The 25,735-nt window shown below is 44.5% G+C and overlaps 1 protein-coding gene and 1 pseudogene across 6 annotated transcripts in view; one reads left to right on the top strand and one right to left on the bottom strand.

Moving 5' to 3' along the window:
• snx9b (sorting nexin 9b) overlaps positions 1–10,233 on the top strand; it is a 35,500-nt gene extending 25,267 nt beyond the window's left edge. For 2 of the 6 annotated variants that reach the window (XM_071413170.1, XM_071413168.1), the window contains 14 exons: positions 1,676–1,841; positions 3,054–3,177; positions 3,466–3,550; positions 3,699–3,824; positions 4,027–4,144; positions 4,326–4,456; positions 4,594–4,697; positions 4,787–4,890; positions 4,976–5,053; positions 5,178–5,254; positions 7,540–7,629; positions 7,911–8,025; positions 8,175–8,266; positions 8,648–10,233. In XM_071413170.1, coding sequence (XP_071269271.1) covers positions 1,676–1,841; positions 3,054–3,177; positions 3,466–3,550; positions 3,699–3,824; positions 4,027–4,144; positions 4,326–4,456; positions 4,594–4,697; positions 4,787–4,890; positions 4,976–5,053; positions 5,178–5,254; positions 7,540–7,629; positions 7,911–8,025; positions 8,175–8,266; positions 8,648–8,695 — 1,458 coding nt within the window. In that variant the 3' untranslated portion in view covers positions 8,696–10,233. Of the gene's footprint in view, positions 1–1,675; positions 1,842–2,283; positions 2,320–3,053; positions 3,178–3,462; positions 3,551–3,698; positions 3,825–4,026; positions 4,145–4,325; positions 4,457–4,593; positions 4,698–4,786; positions 4,891–4,975; positions 5,054–5,177; positions 5,255–7,000; positions 7,027–7,539; positions 7,630–7,910; positions 8,026–8,174; positions 8,267–8,647 lie in introns of all 6 variants that reach the window. The other 4 variants (XM_071413169.1, XM_071413166.1, XR_011676430.1 and 1 more) reach the window with 3 other exon arrangements.
• A 5,275-nt stretch (positions 10,234–15,508) lies between these two features.
• On the bottom strand, positions 15,509–25,205 carry LOC139582353 (angiopoietin-related protein 7-like; annotated as a pseudogene).
• Positions 25,206–25,735: the final 530 nt, after the last annotated feature.

The following is a 25,735-nucleotide window of genomic DNA, read 5'->3' as shown; positions in this document are numbered from 1 at the left end:
CTCCAGCCCTATTCCTGGAGAGCTACCGTCCTGTAGGTTTTCACTCCAGCCCTATTCCTGGAGAGCTACCGTCCTGTAGGTTTTCACTCCAGCCCTGTTCCTGGAGAGCTACCGTCCTGTAGGTTTTCACTCCAGCCCTATTCCTGGAGAGCTACCGTCCTGTAGGTTTTCACTCCAGCCCTATTCCTGGAGAGCTACCGTCCTGTAGGTTTTCACTCCAGCCCTATTCCTGGAGAGCTACCGTCCTGTAGGTTTTCACTCCAGCCCTATTCCTGGAGAGCTACCGTCCTGTAGGTTTTCACTCCAGCCCTATTCCTGGAGAGCTACCGTCCTGTAGGTTTTCACTCCAGCCCTATTCCTGGAGAGCTACCGTCCTGTAGGTTTTCACTCCAGCCCTATTCCTGGAGAGCTACCGTCCTGTAGGTTTTCACTCCAGCCCTATTCCTGGAGAGCTACCGTCCTGTAGGTTTTCACTCCAGCCCTATTCCTGGAGAGCTACCGTCCTGTAGGTTTTCACTCCAGCCCTATTCCTGGAGAGCTACCGTCCTGTAGGTTTTCACTCCAGCCCTATTCCTGGAGAGCTACCGTCCTGTAGGTTTTCACTCCAGCCCTATTCCTGGAGAGCTACCGTCCTGTAGGTTTTCACTCCAGCCCTATTCCTGGAGAGCTACCGTCCTGTAGGTTTTCACTCCAGCCCTATTCCTGGAGAGCTACCGTCCTGTAGGTTTTCACTCCAGCCCTATTCCTGGAGAGCTACTGTCCTGTAGGTTTTCACTCCAGCCCTATTCCTGGAGAGCTACCGTCCTGTAGGTTTTCACTGCAGCCCTATTCCTGGAGAGCTACTGTCCTGTAGGTTTTTCGCTCCAACCCTAATCTAGCGCACCTGCTTCTAATAATTTGCTGGTTGATGAGATGAATCAGGTCAGTTACAACTGGGGTTTGAGTGAAAACCTAGAGAAGGGCAGCTCTCCAGGAACAGCCCTGATCTACACACACATGCTTGCGGCATGGCCAACGTCTGCCCCATACACATGGCATGCAGTTGTCCTGTGGATTGTCTTGATGCAATGACTGACTGACTGTAGAACGCATGAGATGTGTGTCTGTTCTGCTTGTGTTGTCCTTCACCACATGTAGTCCTCCAGCCATGGAAATGACTGGGAGAAATGCTTACAGTGACATGTTGCATCCTGCCGTGCCTTGGCATGATCTGAATGGTACAGTGCAGCACGTCACAATGCTGGACTTGAATACGAGGCATGAATTTCTCAATTATTTAGATAAGCGTGACAGTGGCATTGTGCGAGAGAGATGTTTTTGCATCATTTTGTGTGACTTGAGGAAACACTCTGTACCTTCAAGTCCAGGGTTCAACTTCCATACCATCCAACACATAACCACACTGTGTTGCCTGACTCTGTATTTTGAGTGGGATGTGTGGGGAGGGAGTCTGACAGGTAAGGGTTGGAGTGAGAACACCATCTTTTCTTCCTTGTTTCATGTTTTATGTCAATTTTTCTCAAGCAGTCTTATATTCAAATTTCTATCAAGTCAAGTTATATACCCTGTCATTTCTTTCCCTGACAAGTCATTTAAAACCAGTATTGGTTGATTGTTAAAAAGGCTGTCCTCTACCCCTACCTATTTTTCTCTCTCCTCTCTCTCGCTCCTCTAGGCGAGTAACGGTAAAGACCCGTGGTCGGTATGGAACCAGGACACCACGGGAGGTTCCTCCAACAACTGGGCGGCCCAGCCAGAGGGCACCGTTACAGGCAAGAGTGCTGCCCCTGACCCCTGGGGCTCCACAGCACCGAGCCATCCTCAGGCCTACCAGGGCCCAGGTAAGTCACTGTTCTAGAGGAACTAAATGGCAATGAGGGCCCCTTTATGGACCTTAACACTTTGGTAATAATTTGCTAGTAATACTGTAGTAAAGACCTACTTTAGCAAGTTTCTGGCAAAAGACTTGCAGAAAGATGTCTCCAGAAATGATTCCCCCCCTCTTTTTAGGAACTTAATCCATTGTTACTATCTATGTTTTGGGTTTTAAGAATATAGCCTTTGGCATACATGAAGAGTGGTGTTTTGCAATGCATTTTCTAGGTGTGGTCTTAAACAGGGGAGGGTGATGTCATCGATAGTTATGAGATCACTTGCCTTTGCAGAGTTTTTGCTGGCTTTGGTTTTTCACTTCCTGTTTTTACAACTATTTATATCCTGAGTAAAGAAGTGACTGATTGAATAAACGAAATAACAAAGTGCCTCTTCTTTTTCCTTCCAAAGATATCTATCCATATCCCTACCTTATTGACTGGTCAGGTATCCCACCATGCATTGCCTGCTGGGAGGGTTTCCCTGTTTGTGCGAGTGTTGACTATTTTTTGTTTTAAGAACATGTCTGGCATGTGTATAACCAGTAAATGTACATTATTTTCTCTATTGCAGGCATGTGTTTGCATTGTGTGTATTTTCTCTCAAGAAAGCTATTCACAGTATTTATAGCTTAACACTTAATTGGTTGGTTTTGAGGATATATCTAACTGATTATCTAGACTGATATAATAGGTTTGTTGTTTCTGTTTGGATACATACTGTACAGTATATTTATAATTTTTCTCTCAAAACATAGCACGGGGTAGTGCAGTGCAGTGGTCTTCAAACCTCTCATTGGGCACCCAAGATGTTTCGTTGTAGCCCTGAAGTAGCTCACCTAATTCTCTAATCAAGGGCTTAATGATTAGTGATTGGAATCAGGTGTGCTAGCTCTGGAATAAGAATGTCTGGGGGTACTCGAGGAGAGGTTTGAAACCCACTGGTCTAGTGCATGTTCTCTGATCTCGGTTTTAGGCTTTTTATGCTGTATGGTCTCTCTTCCATGTATTTGGTTACTAAGGGGGCGGTGTGTGTGTGTGTGTGTGTGTGTGTGTGTGTGTGTGTGTGTGTGTGTGTGTGTGTGTGTGTGTGTGTGTGTGTGTGTGTGTGTGTGTGTGTGTGTGTGTGTGTGTGTGTGTGTGTGTGTGTGTGTGTGTGTGTGTGTGTGTGTGTGTGGGTAGGAGCGGAGGACGATGAGTGGGATGATGAGTGGGATGATGTGAAGTCGAACTCTGAGTCTGGAGATGGAGGGGCCATCCAGAGAGGAGGGGCTACTGGCTCCTCCATGAAGATCTCCCTCAACAAGTAAGACAGCTGACTACTACTCCAAACCATCACACTGAACCCACAAACACTAGCCATGACCTAAAGACCACTTTTACCCAGATTTTACCCACGATAAACATTGAGTCAATATACAGAGTTTGGCCATCTTAGTTTGCGGTTTAGAATCTGAGACGTTTGGTGGAGGATAGTTAGCCCAACTCTGTTAAACCATTGCCGTTGGATTTCCAGACAGTCAAGTGGCCCTTTCTACCTAACCCCTGACACTTAACCCCTGACCTTTACCCTTGTTTGTTCCTCTTTGAGCAGGTTCCCCGGGTTCTCCAAGTCTGGTCCTGAGGTGTTCCTCCTCTGCAAGCAACCACCCAAGGGAAAGGAGAAGATAACCATCTATGTGAGTTGGTGGAGGACTTTCATCAGTACTGGACATTGAATGGAGAGTGGTTGGCTGTGTTGTTTAGCAATCTTTTGTACTGTAGTCTTCAAATTGCTGTAGGATTTATCTTGTAGGATTTAGTAGGGTTGTCTCTGCTCCGTCTCAGATGGGGGAGGTTGGTCCAGTGTGGTCCTATCCAGAGGCTCAGCTGGACTGTGTCGTAGCCGACCCCAAGAAGGGCACCAAGATGTACGGCCTGAAGAGCTACATCGAGTACCATGTCATACCCAACGTAAGTGTCTGTGGGACCACTACTAGTATCAATGTGAATGGTCATTCATGTTTCTGGCTTTATCATTTCTAGGGACAGATATATTGTCCAAATGCCTGATATAACGAGCTGTCTCGGAGAAAAGCTGCAGTTGCCGAAAGCCAATATTATGCCAACCCATTGGCATTATAGTGCATGTTAACTTTGTGTGATTGGTTTGCAGACCACAAACAGACCTGTCAATCACCGATACAAGCACTTTGATTGGCTGTATGAGAGGCTACTGGACAAGTTTGGTTCAGCCATCCCCATCCCCTCTCTACCGGACAAGCAGGTCACAGGTGAGAGACTGACCTGCTAACCTCTCCTCTTCTCTCCTCCACTGAGAAACCTTCTGTCTATCCTATAGGAGAGGAGTTCACTTAATGTAGGAAGGTATATGGGGAGCCTGGGGTGCTCCTTTCAATGCACACCGCTTATATCTGCTCTCTCTCCCTTTCCCCCTCCCTCCCTCTCTGCCAGGGCGTTTTGAGGAGGAGTTTATCAAGATGAGGATGGAGAGGTTGCAGGGCTGGATGACCAGGATGTGTCGGCACCCTGTGGTCTCCAACAGCGACGTCTTCCAACTCTTCCTGACCTACAAGGACGAGAAGGTACAGTAGGAGTCTTCCTCATCTCCTCCCCCAGGAACAGCAGAGGGGTGCAGTATCAGACTGGACATGGAGCTCTGACTGTACAGGACTGGTAGTGACACTGAGGATTGGCTACTGAGCACTGTGTGTTGTTGCAGGACTGGAAAACAGGGAAGAGAAAAGCAGAGAAAGACGAGGATGTGGGAGTGATGATCTTCTCCTCCATAGAGCCTGAAGCCCCCGACCTGGACCCCATCGAAGTGTGAGTGACATCACACCACTCTGCAGCAGACATACACAATATGAAATGTTATGGGCTGTTTTTCTTCATTTGTTTCCATTGCGTAACAGGGAGCAGAAGTGTGATCAGTTCAGTCGTTTCACCAAAGCTATGGATGATGGTGTGAAGGACCTCCTCACAGTGGGCCAGGAGCACTGGAAGAGATGCACAGGACGTATGTATACACTACATAAACACTACACAGCAGCTATGCAGGCTACATAGTTATGACACATGACCGAATCTGTGTATGTGCTCAGCTTTGCCCAAAGAGTACCAGAGGATTGGCAAGGCCTTCCAGAACCTCTCGTCTGTCTTCACCAGCAGTGGATACCAAGGTAGGCCTGCTTGGACAGACATTTACTCCACTAAATGGGATATATATAGATCTCTGTATGTTTTAGATTGTTCAATATAAGTGTTGTTGCGTGTAATGTAAAAAACAGGTTCTTGTATCTGCAGGAGAGGCCACCCTCACCGATGCCATGACTTCAGCAGGAAAGACCTATGAGGAGATAGCTCAGATGGTGGCTGAGCAGGTACAGTACCAGTACAGACGTGTCATAACCTGCAGTTCTCTCTCTTAACCCTGTATCTCCTCTGGGTTAAAAGAAATGATCAGAATGTGTGGTTATTTTCAGTGTCAGAATTGAATTTCCATTTTATTTTATTTTATCATTTAAAAAAAAAAGATACTGTTAGGTTCTGAACAAACAGAGTAAAAACTCAAACGGATGACTAGGAAAAATCTCAAACCAAGTTTATTCACCCACTGGGTCATACAGCTGCAAAGACAAAGCATGATTACACAAGCACATATATTTATAACATCCTACTAGGCAGGGTCAACTCCTTACACGTCTAGACAGCCAATACATCTCTGTCGCTAGGCAGGAACTTAATTGGTTTCTCTCACTGGTGTAGCCATGGCCCTTCCTGATGCTAGAACCTTGGTGGGTGTGTATGTGTGTGAGATAGGACTGTAGTAGGAGGGTCGTTGTGGTGGGCCCCTCTGGCCCCCCTCCCAGAGGTTTCTTCTCACTTCATCTGTTGACTTAACCTCGAGCCGAATTCCACACTCCTCTCTAGTTCCGCAGCTGGCCTGCCTTAACAGAGACTAACTACACTGTTGCCCTTTACCTCCCTCCTTAGGAACAGAATATGAACTTTCTGCACTCACTCAATAAATTTCCATACAACAGATTCCTATCCACCCTTTATTGACTCCAACATATACATTCCTTGTACATGTAAAGTATCAATACGTTTTAGTATAGTAAAATGAATAAGTATATTTCAAGCTAGAATCCAACAATATGCATACAAAATGATTGAATTGATTAAGAATCATTGAGGATGAACACAAAAAAGCACAAAGGTCTATGACTTATTTCCATTGTGGTCCTCTTTCATGATAGTGTTTTGCATAATGTGGCAGGATAAAAAAATATATATCTAAATTGGCAGGTCAATTTGGTTACTTAGTCATAAGAACACACTATACACAAAGGAACTCTATTTGGTCATCATCATTGGGCTAGGAGGGATTGTTCACATAAGCACACTATCCATTAACTAGGATTTCACCTTCCTTTTAATGCTACTCAGAGTGGGAATAGTTTTAACACAGACAGATTATTCCACTCAGAGGCTGCTGAAGAGTCTCCTGTTGAGAGTGTAGTTGCTCAAGGGCTGTAAATAAGTTTATTAGTATTTCAAAGGAAATGTGTGCTATACATCAGACGTAGCCTTGTTTTTTTGGTCTCAGTTGTTGTTGAGGCCTTGGAATCCAAAATAAGCCTTTGAGGGAATGTACACTTTGAGGAGCAGCTTTGGGCGAGGGGGGGGCAATTTCCTGTTGCTCTGTGTACTTCCTGTAGCCCCAGAGGCCTTGTGCTCTATTCCCGTTCCTTTGGTCTCTCTTTTCTCTTCATCGCCCCAAGCGGCTCCTGTCTGATGTCACTTCCTGGATGTCCGCGTGCGTTTCCTGTGGCTTCACAGTGTCTGTTTTATATCCTAGTTCTGGCCTTCTTTTGACCCTTTCACTAAGCATCCTGTGTGTGAGGTGTGTGTTATCTGAAGGGAAGAGGTCAAGACTTGTATGATTACTCCATGACATTCATTTAAGGCCACCAGCACTAACCAGAGCAAAATATGTTCCCTACGTTCCTCTGATAGTTCAGTTGAACATAATGTTTGAATATCAGTTCTCTGACTTATCTATGATGGTGTAGTGTGGTTTGTACTGAAATCAAAGCCCCACCCTGTTTTTGATGTTGTCGCAGCAGCGTCCACATGGAGGACTCCTCTGGTAAGCATGTGTTGCTCCAGTCCAGAGGTTTCTGTCCTTGGTCCAGACTCTGTTTGACTTCTTTTTGACCTCCACCAATCATTAGCATTAGCTGTGTACTTCCAGTCCTGGGTAGTTACTAGCACTCAGACACAGTGCTATATATATATATACATTATATATATATATATATATATATATATATAATGTCAGTTCCAAATGTTTGCATAATGCAAAAAATAGGAAAACACAAAAAATGATTGTTTTCCCTCCATGGTTCTTTATTATCTCTGTTTTTGGTCATTTTTCTATCGTTTTTTGTGTTTTCCTGTTTTTTGCAATTTGAGACATTGCTATTACATTTCTTTCTGATGATGTCACAGTTGTATTATTGTACTCATCTTGTTCATTGGCTTTTCTGTCTCAGTACTAAAAGTGTTATGCGAATTGGCTTTTGCTCTGTTTGCAGGGGATATTGGGTTGTGCGGCTGTGTGTGTGATTGATATGTAATTGTCCATGTTCTCTCCCTGTAGCCCAGGAAAGACCTGCACTTCCTCATGGAGAACAACAATGAGTACAAAGGCCTTCTGGGATGTTTCCCTGACACCATTGGAGTACACAAGGTAGGCTCCTACAGGGGAGGGAGGGAGAGAAGGAGGGAGAGAAGGAGGGAGGGAGAGATTGGTATTCACATGATACTGAGCCTAGGGCAGAGGAGAGAGAGCGAGAGAATAACAACCATATGAAAATAACATTGCTAAAAGAACAAAACCATTTTATTTTGGTTAGGACCTATAGTGTCTTTGCTATTAATGTAGATCCATGTTTAATCCAGTATAGCTGTAAAGTTGAATCCCTAGGATTTTGTGTAAAGCTGAAGACTGCTCTGTCTTTTCACTGTTAGGCGGCCATAGAGAAGGTGAAGGAGGGAGACCGGCTGGTGGCAGCTAGCAAGATCACCCCTCAAGACAAAGTGACCATGGCTAAACGTGTTGGCACCATGTCATATGCACTACAAGGTAAGGCTACTGGGCTAATGCTAAATGTGTTAGCGGTGGTTAAATGTGCTAGCACAAGGTACTGTAAGCCTGTGGCGTATAAAGAGATGGTTCCATCATCTATACTACATCACGTGACAGTGGATTTCCTGTTTTCTCCCCGCCCACAGCTGAGATGAACCACTTCCATAGCAACCGTATCTACGACTACAACAGGGTGATGCAGCTGTACCTGGAGGAGCAAGTGAAGTTCTACGAGACGGTAAGAACAGTCATCCAGACCACCCTGTACAAAGAAACATTCCCACATAGCCAGGAAACACAATTTTAGCTAAAATGTCAGTAGCTTCTTCTCAAATAGAAAACCTATGAGTTCTTTGCCTGAATGACAGTGGATCTAAAGCAAATGAGTATTGCTAGCATTGAAATTATATTAATGAACGGGTCATTTCCACATGCTTACATGCAATTGTCTCCGACCCTGGTCACAAGGTCCGCTATGAGAGGGACTGCTATGAATAGATGCATCTGTACATACAAATAGTAGTCCATCAACAATGCTCCAATCTGATGAATGTTTTTATTTAGGCATTCAGCACATGGCTTTCAATGGGATCTTTCTCTTTATTCCTGGTTTGGGCAGATTGCTGAGAAGCTGAAGCAAGCACACAGTCAATTCACCACCATGTAAACCTGCCTCCTAAGACTGAAAATGCAAGAAACAGCTCAACACCCAAGAGATCTCTCTTTTTCTATTTCTCACTCTGTTGCTTTTTCCCTTTGCGCTCAGTGCAATTTCATTTCCTGCAGTCGTTAGCTAATGATGCTAATGTAATCTGTTTTAAACAGTCTAGGAACTGTTTAGGAAGAGGTGTAGACAGTCGAAACCCAGATGGGTGGATTACAGCAGTGCCTGATGCACAGTGGGTGCCACATACAACACCAAACAGCCCAGTCCCACAGGAAACAACACTGACTTCTTCCTGTGTCTCAGGTCAGGGTAACATGACAAACATTCAGGCCCTCATTGAACATATTGCACAGTTAAGCATTGCCCTCACTGCCTCAGTGATTCACTCAAAATGCAGAGGTCAAAGAGCAGCTCTCTTCCCCTGGCAAAGAGGATACTGTTTGCATTTCCTTGTTTGACTGAATCCATGGGCTAGTCATGACTTCCTCAGTTCCACATTATAGTAAACCTACAGTTCCCTACCTTGGTTCCCTGGTAATGTTTGGATGGATGTGTTATGGATCTCTCCCATGACCAAGCACGCCTTTGTGGATGTTGTTTTTTGCTCCATGGTTCTTTATTATCCCCTGGTCATCTTTTGGACCTTATCACAGCATTTTTTAATCACAGCATTTCAACAGAATTTTTTTTTTTTTTTTTGTGTGTGATTGAAACACACTCACAGTTCAGAGTAGAGATGTTGCATTATGCCTTGTCAGTTAAGTTCCAGCAGATATGAGAGAGAATGTCACCACGCCCCTTGCTTGTGAGTGTGTCTGAACACTGCTGGCAGTGCCCCGCCCCTTCCTTCACTCACTTCCTCGATCTCTAACAGGAAGCTCGACCCTTTCCTGCCACTGTGCCTTGTTGACGTTCTGTAGAAAATAGAACTGCATGCTTCGCTCATTCCCCCCTGCCTGATTTTTTTATTTTTTTACTTTTCATATCTTTCCCAAAACATGGAGTTCTGCTTTTCTCCCTTCTGGAAGGACAGATTCCGATGGGGAATGTTAGAGGTTATGCAATGGGAGCCTACTGCTCGTCCATGGAAGCCAAACATCAGCGAGCCAATGTTTCTCCCAAAGCCAGTGCCAAACATGGTGGCTGGGTCCCAATACTCATAAATTGCTTCCTTGTTTTCTGTCCTTCAAAAACAGCTGAGCGGTTTCACAATGTTGCTTTCACCTATCGAATCCTTACATAGCAGTGGTTAGTAAGGAAATGTGTTAAGACAATTGGGACACAGCCATGCCTTTATCCAGGTGTCTATGACAGCTCTTCTCTGCCTCACTCCACTTAATACCGCAGTGCAATCTTCAATCATTATTTAATCTCCCTCTTTCTATTCTCGTCACATAAATACAAAGAAATCTATATTCTATCTGATGCATGTGCTTTTTGGTTGTTGAGGTATTTTATGTATAGAAATATTTGCGATACGTTGTCACCCAGAAAGAGGAGAAATTAAGTTTGATTTAATAAAAATGATTTGTACTCTCCGTGTACACGTTTGCATTTCTTTGAGTGTGTTTGTGGGAGTGAGTGTGAGTCATGTCTTGTTCTGCCGGACTTGTGTATTTGGGACGACACCCACCCACACACACTCATATACACACACAGCAGGCCCCTTATTCCCCCGTCTCAAAATTCTGTAGAGATGGATAGGAATGAGAATGAGTTGGTCTATAAGCAGAGCGGAGCGTCAAAGAGTGTGTTTGTGCTGATTATGAGGGTGGAATGAAAGAGGTCTTTCACCCTGTACTCTGCCTGCACCCAGCTCTGACTGAAATCAGGTGCAGCTGGGTCTCTATCTCTACACCCAGAAAGAGTTAAATATTTCACTCTATAAAGAGTTAAATACGCTATATATACAGAAGTATGTGGACACCTCTTAAAATGTGTGGATGTGGCTGTTTCAGCCACACTCGTTGCTGACGGGTGTACAAAATCGACTACACAGCCATGGAATGTCCATAGAAAAACATTGGCAGGAGAATGGCCTTACTGAAGAGCTAAGTGACTTTCAACATGGCAGTGTCATAGGATGCCACCTTTCCAACAAGTCAGTTTGTCAAATTTCTGCCCTGCTAGTGCTGCCCCGGTCAACTGTAAGTGGTGTTATTGTGAAGTGGAAATGTCTAAGAGCAACAACGGCTCAGATGTGAAGTGATAGGCCACACAAGCTCACAGAATGGGACCACCGAGTGCTGTAGTGCATACAAACTGTCTGTCCTCATACAAACTGTCTGTCCTCGTACAAACTGTCTGTCCTCATACAAACTGTCTGTCCTCGGTTGCAACACTCACTACCGAGTTCCAAACTGCCTCTGGAAGCAAGGTCAGCACAAGAACTGTTCATCGGGAGCTTCATGAAATGGGTTTCTATGACCGAGCAGCCGCACCACGCACACAAGACCAGTAGTGATTTTAGCATGTAAATCTTGATGGGGGAAAATAAATCAAAGTGGGATGCATGCCAGCAAAGCCACTACACAACACTACACAACACAACACTAAACAATACATTAATGGCACTATAACAGTGACAGACGGTGCCTGCTAACTGTTAGGGCCTACACAAAGCTGTCCCAACAGCAGTCCCAACGTCTTACCGCTGCTGCACCTGGCTATCAGCGGAGCCTTGTCTGGCAGCGAAACAGTTAATTCAGCCTCAGTTACTGCCTTTTAAAAAAACATAGCTAATATGGCTGACTTGCTAATACAAATGTGGTGTCTACTGACAATTGAGATGTACAAACTATGGTATAAGGTGATGGCAATCTGTAATTTCGATTAAGACATTGAGCGAGCTACAGTAGGACGGACGTAGTCAATATAACTATTTGTTTAGCACTATTGAAATGTACAGCGCCAGAATTCAGAACATGGGCCGTTCTTATAGTGTTCTTCCTGTATACCAAGTCAGAAGAACCATAGGATAAATAAAGGGGGCATATAAGCAGACAATGAAAGCTCTTACAATATTCAATGATTACATTTCTCTAAAACAGGTTAAAGGCTACATGTACACCACCAAGTCAGAACAGTAGGCAAAATTAAGAGGGGTATATGGACCAAATTATTAGGGTGCGGCACATGGGCTACTAACATCTTACTGCACAACATACACTTAGTATTACTTTCTTAGCTACAGTATGCATATCTACCTGGCATATTACATAATTTATGCAGGAGCATACAATACATTTTTGGACTCACCTTGTTGTGCTGTGCTCACTTGAACAGGAAGGTGGCGCGGCGGTCCTTCGTGGGCAAATTTTGTCATCAAAGTCTGTCATTCTCTGGATTTATGGTGCTTTCAAAACAACTGGGAACTCTGGGGGGGAAAACAATGTCGAATCGTGATGACGTCATTGATCTTCAGGTTGTAGCTGTAGAAAGAGGCCAGATTTACAGTTCCGAGTTGGATGACCGTTCAACATGTATTTTCCCAGCCATTTATTCCCGACTTCCCAGTTGTTTTCGCAGTTCCAAGTTAAGTTGTTTTGAGTGCTGCACAAATTATGCTTCATTGACAGCATGGCCAATGTTGAATGTTTATCATTTTAAACTTGGAAAAGAGCACCTTAATCGCAGATTTGGAACCACACAGCCACTCCACTGAATAGCAGGCTAGTGATTGGTTTGCAATGCTTGCCGTTAGCCACTGTCACTGATTCCTTCCAAACCACTCATTGTTGAATTTGTGATTTCTAACTTGTTGTGTAATGTTTATGGCCGATGAGCACCAATACGTTTAATCTATCATTTCTCTTCATTATTTCTCTTAATATGACAATAATAAAAAAATCTCCCTCACTAGCTTTAAGCACCAGCTGTCAGAGCAGCTCACAGATTACTGCACCTGTACATAGCCCATCTATAATTTAGCTCAAACAACTACCTCTTTCCCTACTGTATTTATTTATTTTGCTCCTTTGCACCCCATTATTTCTGTCTCTACTTTGCACATTCTTCCACTGCAAATCTACCATTCCAGTGTTTTACTCGCTATATTGTATTTACTTCGCCACCATGGCCTTTCTTTTGCCTTTACCTCCCTTATCTCACCTCACTTGCTCACATTGTATATAGACTTATTTTTCTACTGTATTATTGACTGTATGTTTGTTTTACTCCATGTGTAGCTCTGTGTTGTTGTATGTGTCGAACTGCTTTGCTTTATCTTGGCCAGGTCGCAATGGTAAATGAGAACTTGTTCTCAACTTGCCTACCTGGTTAAATAAAGGTGAAATAAAATAAATACATTTAAAAAAAGGATTTGCCAGTAGATTGTCGACTTGATTCATGATGATGACTGCTAGCTATGATTTTGAAAGTATGATGTTGACCGTGTTGACAGCCGAGTCAATTCCTGCCAGCCTGCACAGCACGATATCAACCCAGAGCATATCGGACTGCTTTTTCTCTACCACATCTCCGGATTACTACCACAAGCTCTGAACCTTTACACCGGATCATCGCAGCTAACTAGCTGCTATCCAAGTGGCTACTCCTGGCTAACGTCTCTGTCCGGAAGCAAGCACCAGTTAGCTTGGAGATAGCCTCGAGCTAGGCCCATCTCCTGGCTAGCTGAAGAGGTCCATCAGCCAATTTCTTGGGCTACAATACTTATTTTGCCAATTGGCCTGGACCCTTTTACTGCCGACACGGAGCCTCGACGATCCATCACAACTGGTCTGCCGACGTAACCTTCCGAGGCAGTCTCAACAGGCTCTACCGTCGCGACATCCCCAGAAGACCCTTCTGCTAGCCTGCTTTCCCCGGCCCGCTAGCTGTCTGAATCGCCGTGTCTCCAGCTCGCCTAGCTACTCACTGGACGCTATGATTACGATGTCTTATTTCGATGTAGAGCCTCCAGCCCTGCTCAATATGCCTCATCCATCCCTTTTGTTTCACTCCCCACCTCACCTGGCTTAAATGGTTCCTCGAGAGACAAAACCTCTCATCGTCATTCAATGCCAAGGTTTACCTCCACTGTATTGATATCCTACCATACCCTTATCTGTACATTATTCCTTGAATCTATTCTTCCGCACCCAGAAATCTGCTCCTTTTACTCTCTGTTCCGAACGCACTAGACAGCCAGTTCTTATAGCCTTTAGCCGTACCCTTATCCTACTCCTCCTCTGTTCCTCTGGTGATGTAGAGGTGAATCCAGGCCCTGCAGCACATAGCTCCACTCCCATTCCCCATGTGCTCTCATTTCTTGACTTCTGTAACCGTAAAAGCCTTGGTTTCATGCATGTTATCATCAGAAGCCTCCTCCCTAAGTTTGTTTTATTCACTGCTTTAGCACACTCCGCCAACCTACTAACCTAATCTACTGCAGAGAGAGCCTGCAGAGCTGTCATACTATCCAGGTCTGTTCCCAAACAATTCGGGCTTCTACTTTTAAAAATCCACCTTTCCAGAAACACGTCTCTCACCGTTGCTGCTTGTTATAGACCTCCTTCAGCCCCCAGCTGTGACCTGGACACCATATGTGAAATGATTGCCCCCCCATCTATCTTCAGAGCTTGTGCTGCTAGGTGACCTAAACTGGGATATGCTTAACACCCCGGCCGTCCTACAATCTAAGCTCGATGCCCTCAATCTCACACAAATTATCAAGGAACCTACCAGGTACAACCCTAAATCTGTAACCATGGGCACCCTCTTAGATATCATCCTGACCAACTTGCCCTCTAAATACACCTCTGCTGTCTTCAACCAGGATCTCAGCGATCATTGCCTCATTGTAAAACTGACTATCCTACCGATCCTTGACTTTGGCGATGTCATTTACAAAATAGCCTCCAACACTGTACTCAGCAAACTGGATGTAGTCTATCACAGTGCCATCTGTTTTGTCACCAAAACCCCATATACTACCCACCACTGCGACCTGTATGCTCTCGTTGGCTGGCCCTCACTACACATTCGTCGCCAAACCCACTGACTCCGGGTCATCTATAAGTCTATGCTAGGCAAAGCCCCGCCTTATCTCAGCTCACTGGTCACCATAGCAACACCCACCCGTAGCACGCGCTCCAGCAGGTATATTTCACTGGTCACCCCCAAAGCCAACACTTACTTTGGCTGCCTTTCCTTCCAGTTCTCTGCTGCCAATGACTGGAACTAGTTGTAAACATCACTGAAGCTGGAGACTTAAATCCCCCTCTCTAACTTTAAGCATCAGCAGTCAGAGCAGCTTACCGATCACTGTACCTGTACACAGCCAATCTGTAAATAGCACACCCAACTACCTCATCCCAATATTGTTACTTATCGTCTTGCTCTTTTGCACCCCAGTATCTTTACTTGCACATCATCATCTGCACATCTATCACTCCAGTGTTAATGCTAAGTTGTAATTATTTCGCTTCCATAGCCTATTTATTGGCTTACCTCCCTACTCTTCTATATTTGCACACACTGTACATATATTTTTCTATTGTGTTATTGACTGTACGTTTGTTTATGTGTAACTCTGTGTTGTTGTATTTGTTGCACTGCTTTGCTTTATCTTGGTCAGGTTGCAGTTGTAAATGAGAACTTGTTCTCAACTGGTCTACCTGGTTAAATAAAGGTTGCATTACCATTAGACTTGGCGGTGACATAGTGTCCACATGAGTGACAGAACACTGAGCTAGGCTGAAACACCTGCATTTTGGAGTTGCCTTACTCAAGAAAACAAAAAAGACACTGTGTTTGTATACAGCTTTATTAGTAACATGCTCCCCCAATTATAATTTTTTTAAATGTATTTGTTTTTGCTAAAAATGTTGGCCTCAAAACAGGTTTCCAGCATTTCCACTGCACAAGACTAAGATCACCATGCCAAGCGTCAGCTGCCCAAATGCATAGTGCCAACTGTAAAGTTTGGTGGAAGAGGAATAATGGTCTGGGGCTGTTTTTCATGGTTCGGTTTAGGCCCGTTACTTCCAGTGAAGGGAAATCTTAACGCTACAGCATACAATGACATTCTATATGATTCTGTGCCTCCAACTTTGTGGCAACAGTTTGGGGAAGTCCCTTTCCAGTTTCAGCATGACAATGCCCCCGAGATCCCTGACCTTAACCCCATCAAACACCTTTGGGATGAATTGGAACGCCGACTGCTAATCGCCCAACACCAGTGCCACTCCTCACTAATGCTCTTGATGCTGAATGGAAGCAAGTCCCTGCAGCAATGTTCCAACATCTAGTGGAAAGCCTTCCCAGAAGAGTGGAGGCTGTTATAGCAGCAAAGGGGGGACCAACTCCCATGTTAATGCCCATGATTTTGGAATGAGATGTTCGACAAGTAGGTGGCCACATACTTTTGGTCATGTAGTGTATCTCACTCTACACACACAAATAGTTAAATATCTCATTCTGCACACAAGGCCATAAACACCCACACTTCCTTGTGTTTGAACGCTAACTGCAGTTTAAGAACTGCGGCAGTTAGCCTGGATAGTAGTGTTGGGCCAATAACCGAAAGTTCGCTGGTTTGAATCCCCAAGCCGACTATGTGAAAAATCTGTCTGTGCCCGTGAGCAAGGTACTTAACCCTAATTGCTCCTTTAAGTCAGTCTGGTTAAGAGCATCTGCTAAAATGTAAGAGCGTTATATTTAAATTAATCTGAGTTTTGTGTTTTTCTAGTTGGGATTCAGCCCTTAGTCTTCACACTAACACACATTGCAGTTTAAACAGTTTAAACAGTGTATTTTCTCTTCTATATATTATGTATGGTATAATATATAGCATGGTATGTACTGTATAGTATATTGTCCACCTGACTGTGGATCTATAGGAGGGAAGTTCCCCTTCTTCCCTCCAGCAATAGGCTGTTAGTTTGGCACAGTCATGTTATTATAGTACAGGACTGTGGAATCTATATAACTCCAGCCATCTTCTAGACAGGTCAACACACACACAAAGGACTACTCGACGTGTGCCACCCCTTCCATTCAATACTTGTTTCTCAGAGTTCACTGGACAATATCTGTTGTTGTCTGTATTGGTCACAACATGCCACAGTATCCAGGACTGAGCTTCTCACTGAGCACAGGTGGCTGATGGTACCTTCATTTGGGAGGATGGACTCAGTAATGGTTGGAACGGAATAAATTGAATGGTATCAAACATGTGGTTTCCATGTGTTTGATACTATTCCATTCACGCCATTCCAGACATTATTATGAGCCGTCCTCGCCTCACCAGCCTCCTGTGCCTGTCAGTCTGTTGCTCTGTTTCACTGAACTTCAGGCTTATTGGTGGCATGGCCACATATGCAAATGTAAACATTATGCAAAAATATATCCACACACATTCAAAAATATGTGCACACTTTGAAAATCCATCTCCTTGTCCAGACCAGTGAGTAAGGTTACAGCACATTTCACTGTAAAAGTGTGGAGCATGTACGTCTGTGGTGATGTCATCAGATCAGACGGGCCATCATGGAGCCTGACTGTCATCAGGGGTGGTTGTCATGGCCATGCGGTGGTTTCTCAGGGCGACATGCGTGGGCGGAAGGTACGTGGGCGGATCATCATACTGACTTTCCTTAGAGAGTAGTAGTCCGAGTCCTTCCAGGAATACCACACGATTCCGTCTGGTCCTAGAGGGTTCTTCCCCTTGGGGGAATACCGGCCTCCCTGTGGGGTCACAAACACAGTCAGTCAGCGGTCAGGGTGGTAACAGGGAGGAATACCGGTGACCAGATACCTATAGGTCTGTAAATATCTGTAAAGCACTTTGTGACAACTGCTGATGTAAAAAGGGGATTATAAAAAACATTTGATTGTTTGATTGGTTATGAATATACTTTTGATTATCATTACACACATACCTCTATCAAACATTCACATACCATTCACATTCTATCTGACAAGGTAATTTATTGTGCAGTGTGTGTGTCTGTATGGGGAGGTTGTTACTCTGTAGTAGACTCCGTTGAGGTTGGCGTAGAAGCACTGGTTGTACCACCAGCCTCCGTGGGATATCTCAGCACAGATGTTGCCCGTGTCGGGGGTGCTGAAGCCCTGCTTGTCATGGTACCAGCTGAATGAGTCCTCCGTCGTCCCACTGAACCCAGACACATGGAGACAGTACTGGCTGTCCTCCCCATCCACACTGTATGGAGATACGGACACGGACAAGCAGAAGTTAAAATGCCACCCAAAAGAGAATGTCTAGGTCATTCCAAATCCCATTAACAGTGTGTGTTTTCATTCAAACAAAAATGGAAAATTCGCAGAAAATTACCATTTTGAAATGTCCAAAATTACCACTCAACCCCAAGATTTTCCCAAGTTTTCACTATTGTTGTAAAGCCCTGGTTATTTTGTTGCTTTGGACAAGTAATTTCTGAGGTTTTTACTTATTTAAAGTGATTAATTAACATTTGTCCCTCAGGTTTAAGGTCTACCCTGAAACGTGAACTGGACTCTCGTTTTAATATGGTAAAACTATTTATTTTGAAAAAGGAACATTGAACATTAATAGTCAAATCATAGTGTAGAAGCAGGTGAGATGGTTCTACAATTTTTGGGGTGTTTTGTGTTGGAAAACTGACTACATCGAGTATAACATGTCAACTCTGTTACCCATTATAGGCTAGAAATGTTTTAACAAGTTAAAATATTGTTGTTAAGCTTGCATACAATTCCCCTTCCTGTTCCACACAACAAGCTTCCATTCCCCCTGTCACATGGGGAGTTACGGCTGATAAAGATTCAATTGTCAACCCAGTCACTTTTACAGTCCGTTTTCTAGAATTTTTCTTAATTTAACGTCTTGAAGTTGGAAATGTTTTCTTAATGACAATGTTCAAATTACACTACCCATCACACTACCCAAAAGGCACTCTATTGGTAGAATGTTTGTGTGTGATGTGGATGCATGCCTAGGCGTGTTTGTCTCTAACCCCCACCTGAAACTCTCGTAGAGGACGTGTTTGTCTCTAACCCCCACCTGAAGCTCTCGTAGAGGGCGTGTTTGTCTCTAACCCCCACCTGAAGCGCTCGTAGAGGACGTGTTTGTCTCTAACCCCCACCTGAAGCTCTGGTAGAGGGCGTGTTTGTCTCTAACCCCCACCTGAAGCTCTCGTAGAGGACGTGTTTGTCTCTAACCCCCACCTGAAGCTCTCGTAGAGGACGTGTTTGTCTCTAACCCCCACCTGAAGCTCTCGTAGAGGGCGTGTTTGTCTCTAACCCCCACCTGAAGCTCTTGTAGGGGACGTGTTTGTCTCTAACCCCCACCTGAAGCTCTCGTAGAGGACGTGTTTGTCTCTAACCCCCACCTGAAGCTCTCGTAGAGGGCGTGTTTGTCTCTAACCCCCACCTGAAGCTCTTGTAGAGGACGTGTTTGTCTCTAACCCCCACCTGAAGCTCTCGTAGAGGACGTGTTTGTCTCTAACCCCCACCTGAAGCTCTCGTAGAGGGCGTGTTTGTCTCTAACCCCCACCTGAAGCTCTGGTAGAGGGCATGTTTGTCTCTAACCCCCACCTGAAGCTCTCGTAGAGGGCGTGTTTGTCTCTAACCCCCACCTGAAGCTCTCGTAGAGGACGTGTTTGTCTCTAACCCCCACCTGAAGCTCTCGTAGAGGGCGTGTTTGTCTCTAACCCCCACCTGAAGCTCTCGTAGAGGACGTGTTTGTCTCTAACCCCCACCTGAAGCTCTCGTAGAGGACGTGTTTGTCTCTAACCCCCACCTGAAGCTCTCGTAGAGGGCGTGTTTGTCTCTAACCCCCACCTGAAGCTCTTGTAGGGGACGTGTTTGTCTCTAACCCCCACCTGAAGCTCTCGTAGAGGACGTGTTTGTCTCTAACCCCCACCTGAAGCTCTCGTAGAGGGCGTGTTTGTCTCTAACCCCCACCTGAAGCTCTTGTAGAGGACGTGTTTGTCTCTAACCCCCACCTGAAGCTCTCGTAGAGGACGTGTTTGTCTCTAACCCCCACCTGAAGCTCTGGTAGAGGGCGTGTTTGTCTCTAACCCCCACCTGAAGCTCTCGTAGAGGGCGTGTTTGTCTCTAACCCCCACCTGAAGCTCTCGTAGAGGGCGTGTTTGTCTCTAACCCCCACCTGAAGCTCTCGTAGAGGACATGTTTGTCTCTAACCCCCACCTGAAGCTCTCGTAGAGGGCGTGTTTGTCTCTAACCCCCACCTGAAGCTCTCGTAGAGGACGTGTTTGTCTCTAACCCCCACCTGAAGCTCTGGTAGAGGGCGTGTTTGTCTCTAACCCCCACCTGAAGCTCTCGTAGAGGACGTGTTTGTCTCTAACCCCCACCTGAAGCTCTCGTAGAGGGCGTGTTTGTGCTTGTTGCTCCAGTCCTCCAGGTCGATCCTGAGGCTATAGTCTCCCTGGCTCGTAAGGTCATGGATGTGGTCGTTACCCAGCCAGAACTCAGAATGCAAATCACCAAACCCGTCCTTATACTCCCTCCAGCTCCGGTCAAAGGTCACAGAGCCATCCACACGCCGCTGGAGCATTGTCCAGCCACCACCTGGGAGAAGGAGAGAATACGTATACATTAAATATAACATACACTACTGGTCAAAAGTTTTAGAACACCTACTCATTCAAGTTTTTACTATTTTCTACATTGTCGAATAATAGTGAAGACATCAAAACTATGAAATAACACATATGGAATCATATCATATCATATACACCAAAAAAGTGTTAAACAAATCAAAATATATTGTATATTTGAGATTCTTCAAATAGCCACCCTTTGCCTTGATGACAGCTTTGCACACTCTTGGCATTGGTAGTGTACAAGGTATGCAAACACACATTATGAGGAAGCGTTATTGACTGATCAAACTGGTTCTTCAAACCAAAAACCAACTCTGTTCATGTGTGACACTTGTGAGTGTATATAACCCTCACCCTCTGTCTCCATGTCACAGTAAACCTCGACAGGCATGACCCCCAGTGAAGGCACCACCGTGTACAGACCAGAGCGCCTCACACCATTATAGTAGATAGACGCACAATCTATAGGACAGTTCCTCACATGCTGCACCTCTGGCGGACAGGGAAAACATAGAGTGTTTCATCAGTATTTGACACAAACTTAAAAATGCAGTATTTGAGCAGAGATGAACAGTGGGATATTGGGCTCAGAGAATACTTTTAAAGAGGCTTGTCTCCCCCTACTGGTAAATTGTAGACCTTGGCTCCAATGAATTGTAGATATGTTAAATAAGTCCAAAATAAGGCAATAAAATGTACTTATATATAGCTGATAGTGTGTGTGTGTGTCTGTCTGTTTATCAAGAATGGGTGTATGTGTACCTGGATGCAGGGCCTCCTCTGAACTCATCTGAGGGCTGGTACCGACAATGTTGATCATACAGCCAGGGTTCCTCCGTACGCTCTCTACCAGCCGAGACAGGTTATGGATCTGGGCCTAGAGAGACAGGCAACAAGCTCTCAACATGTTTGAAAAATGTACATAGATTATTACATTACTGGTACTATAAGATGTGTACTATACTGTGTACCTGAAGGTCGTAGATGAGGGTCCCTTGTAAGTGCACTAGTGTGGTGGCCTCGGCATAGTGCGTCTCCAATTCATGGAAACGATGCTCCAAGGATGAGTTAATACGGGTCTTCTCCTCGCTCTGATATATATATACACACACACACACACACATTAAGACAACAATGCATGGATATGTACACAGCAAAGAATAAACTCCACAGCTGGCCATTTCAAAATCCATTCAAGTAATGGAACAATGCTTGAAAGTGTTGATTGTTTGAAATATCTGGGTTTGAGGATATATTCTGAATGATCTTTTGAAAAGCACAATGATTATATTCGAAAAACAATGAACTATAAGCTTAGATTACAGATCTAAGAATTGTTTTACTGTATCCATTAGAAAGACCTTAGTAACCCAACTGCTGCTTCCTATAATAGACTATGGTGACATCATCTATAAAAACACAACCAAGACCTTACTTTATGAATGAGATGTCATTTATATCCATCTTTGAAGATTGATTCCTGGATGCCATTATAAGACACATCATTGCACAATGTGTGAATCACTAAATGGTCTGTCACTGTCTAACAGAAGACAACTGCATTGGTACCAATTTCTTTCTATATGTATCTATTTAAATCTCTCTGTATCAGTGGAGGCTGCTGGGGAGGAGGACAGCTCATAATGTCTGGAACGGAGTGAATGGAATGGCATCAAGCACCTGGAAACCATGTGTTTGATGTATTTGATACCATAAATTCCGCTCCAGCCATTACCACGAGCCCGTCTTCCCCAATTAAGATGCCACCAACCTCCTGTGCCCTGTATATACTCACTTTACAAGACACACTACTCCTTTCAACAACAGTAGCAATCACAAATTCTTAGGGTATATCATGAGGTTGGAGTAAGATCTTTCAGATACAAAGGTGCAACTGACTGGAATAATTTACATACCGAAATCAGGACATTACAATCACACAGTGAATATAAGAAAAGCCAAAAAGAACAAACTGTTTGTGTTTTTATGTAGTAAAAGCATCACTATGTGAAGATGTTTGTAAATTGTATCTATGTATTATAGGTACTTAGTTGTATTACTTGTATTAGTAGTGTTAGCAGTAGTTTTTATTAGTTGTAGGCCTATTAACTTTTTTATGGTGTTAATGTACTTTGTTTTGTTATTATTTCATTTTTATTATTTTTAGACCGTAGTTGCCATATTATTCTTGTTATTAAGTATTGTTTGTTTGTTTATTTTTTATTTTTTGGACACGAGATGGTGCATCTCAAGAGATTTCATCCTTGAAAATATCGAATAAATAAATAAGTACATTTTCATAAAACAAAGATGTTCTGTACATGCTAAGAAAAGTCTGCTATGCAGTAACTGCTATGCCCTTTTCCCCTGTAATAAAGTGAGAAGTGTTGGGATATAGTACTGGGGCAATATACTGTATGACCCCAGAAAAAGAGATTTGCAGAGAGAGTGAGAGAAAGGAGTAAAAAGGGAAATGACAGAGACAGACAGACATACAGAGGGGATTCAACCACATATTATGGTGGAAATTACAAGATTATGTTATAATACTTTTATTGCGTCAAATGGTTGTTTTATGCAACAGAATAAAGGATTTTTATAACTATTGTGTGTGTGTTCTACTGAGGATGGGCCTCTGGGAGATAACACTGACAGGAGATTTATGATGTCTTTTGGGTGATAAAACCTAAAGAGACTGCATTCCAGAGCATGAGTTAATGTTTCTGTTCTATATGCTACCAGGGAGAGATGACCCCAGTGCCAGACACTGGTCTCTACACAAACATAACTGTTTTTACAGCAGATACTGTCTGCTGTGAATTATAAGTATCTTTCATACAAATCTTAACCTTGTGACCCATTCTATACATCTGTTGTTTATCATGTAGGTTGAAAGGGGTGTATCTTAGCTATAAAATACCTTTGTACTTTTGTCTCAGGGCTCTCAACGAGTCATCTGAGGGTAACTCGACGACCAGCCATCATTATCGTAGATCATTCAATCGATTTACTTTATATGTGTGCGTTGTATTGACCTACACCCTTATTAATAAGTGATTAAATATTTAGTTTAAGTATAACTCTGACTTGTGTGATAAGTTTGTCTCTCCTCATTTGATAGTAAAGAAACCATCCCACCTACAGGTGCTATATTCCCAGCCCATATCCCAAACCACATCCCAATGGCACTACCCCCTTTCGTCAAAGACCAGGTAAAAGCCATGGTTAGCCAAAGGGCTGAGTCCCAGTGCCACAGGCACACGAGGCAGCACGTGGTGGAGAAGGGCCAGGAGAGCCAGGCCAGAGTACCCAGGGCTAATCCCCTTAGCGCCAAGGTCAAGGACTTGCTAGGAGGGAGGGACACCTGGGGAGATACCGTACGCTACCGGCTGCCACAGCATAGGGGGAGTAACAGAGACAGGTGTCAGTGTGCATGTGTGTGTCTACAGCATGTGTGTTAGTTGGCTGAAGTCCTCCTTTATGACGTAGGGTTAGAGCGTGTTCCGGAGGCTTTTACCATTCAGTTTAACGTAAAGTAATCACAGCAGTATCTCAAGAACAGTTGCTCACCTGCAGTTCTAGACCACTGGCACATGTCCTGCTCTGAGTCTGAAGCAGTGGCTCACCTCCAGCCTTACACTCTCATACAGAAACTAGAGCACTGTGTCTCAGTCATTGAACTTTTATTTCCATGAAGCTTTATAACCCTGGCCTACTTGTTTTTCCCTGAACTCTAGTTCTAGAATTTGAACACCATCTATTTCTCTACACCATTAGCCTATTCCTCCAGTTCTATCTCTAGAACCCACCTGCAGCTCCAGAACCTTGACACGGTGCCTGTGGTTCCTCAGCTCCTCCTGAAGCTCTGAGATGGTCTCCCTCAGCGACAGAATCTGCTGTTTCCTCTCCTCGTTCTCATGCAGCCAATAGGAGACTTCGTCTGTGCAACGGAACATGTCTGGACAGCGCTGGTCCTCAGTCTGGGGCAGGGTGGCCACCAGACGGCACATCCCATCCTCCATCACCTGGTTACTGTAGTCCCCGCACTGGGAGCCCCCGCCACCACCGCCAATCTGATGACTAGTAGGGTCTTCTCCATGGACCTCCCGGACCAGGAGGAGACACAGAGCCAGCCACAAGCCCAAGAGGGGGGTACAGTGAGGGGGTAGAAAGGCCATTGTTCTCCTCTGGTTGGAACGTCCTAGCTTGGTCAGAGAGAGTGGTCTGTCTGGCTCTGGAGACTGGCAGGTTCAGGTTCAGGTTTAGCTTTCTCTCTGTAGGAATAGCAAAAAAGCCTTAGTACTATAAAATCACTGCACACTGGTAGGCCTACATGTACCACCAGATCATCATTACATTACTTAGCAGATGTTCTTATGCAGAGCAACTAGGGTTAAGTGCCTTGCTCAAGGGCACATCAACAGATTATTATACCTAGGCAGCTCGGGGATTCAAACCAGCGATACTTCAGCTATTGGCCCAACGCTCTTAACCAATAGGCTACCTGCCGCCCCATCGTAGTCCAGACACTTATGTCTCACATATTCATAGTTCACACCAATGCCCACCTCCCAACCACAACCTTTGACCTGCTCTAATAGCGTGTGAACTCTGAGCACTGAAATGACTACTAGGTGAACCTACCATGTTATAATAGTTGAATTGCATCATAACTGATATACATGTTTTCAAATGACTGAGTAGCATTTACTGACACACAAATACATAGGCCAATGTATCTCAAACCCCCCTCCAAAACAACATACTATTTAGTCATTCTATTTATTCATACAACACAACACAATAAAACCCAACAACAAACCCAGTATAGAACCCCCCTGTGCATGTACAGAGTTAGCTACAGAGCTGCTGTAAACAAAGAAGTTTGGTATTTCTTTACCTCTCTCCTGGCCAGTCTCTCGCCCCTGTCCTTACACCATCCTGGTCGTAAGACCCTCCCCATTCCTCTCCTCTCCGTCTCCGTCGTTCCTTCTCTCCTCCAATCTCCACCTCTCTTTCTCTGTCTATCTCTCCGTGTGAAAGAGTGATTTAGAGCAGTGTGGCTGTAACACAGTGGACATCTTATCCCCATAATCCACCTTAGAGGATTCCCCTGAGGGAGAGGGAAAGTGAGGGAGGGAGGGAGGGAAGGAAGGAAGGAAGAAGGGAGGGAGATGCTGTGAAATTAGGATTAGGGATGAGCTGGGATGTGGACATGAAGCTAGGGTGAGGGGTAAGGTTAGGGATGAGCTGGGATGTGGACATGAAGCTAGGGTTAGGGTTATTGATGAGCTGGGATGTGGACATGAAGCTAGGGTGAGGGGTAAGGTTAGGGATGAGCTGGGATGTGGACATGAAGCTAGGGTTAGGGTTATTGATGAGCTGGGATGTGGACATGAAGCTAGGGTTAGGGTTATTGATGAGCTGGGATGTGGACATGAAGCTAGGGTTAGGGTTATTGATGAGCTGG

The sequence above is a fragment of the Salvelinus alpinus genome, chromosome 8 (genome assembly GCF_045679555.1).
Source record: "Salvelinus alpinus chromosome 8, SLU_Salpinus.1, whole genome shotgun sequence".
NCBI lineage: Eukaryota > Metazoa > Chordata > Actinopteri > Salmoniformes > Salmonidae > Salvelinus > Salvelinus alpinus.
This window is presented reverse-complemented; position numbering and strand designations above follow the sequence as displayed.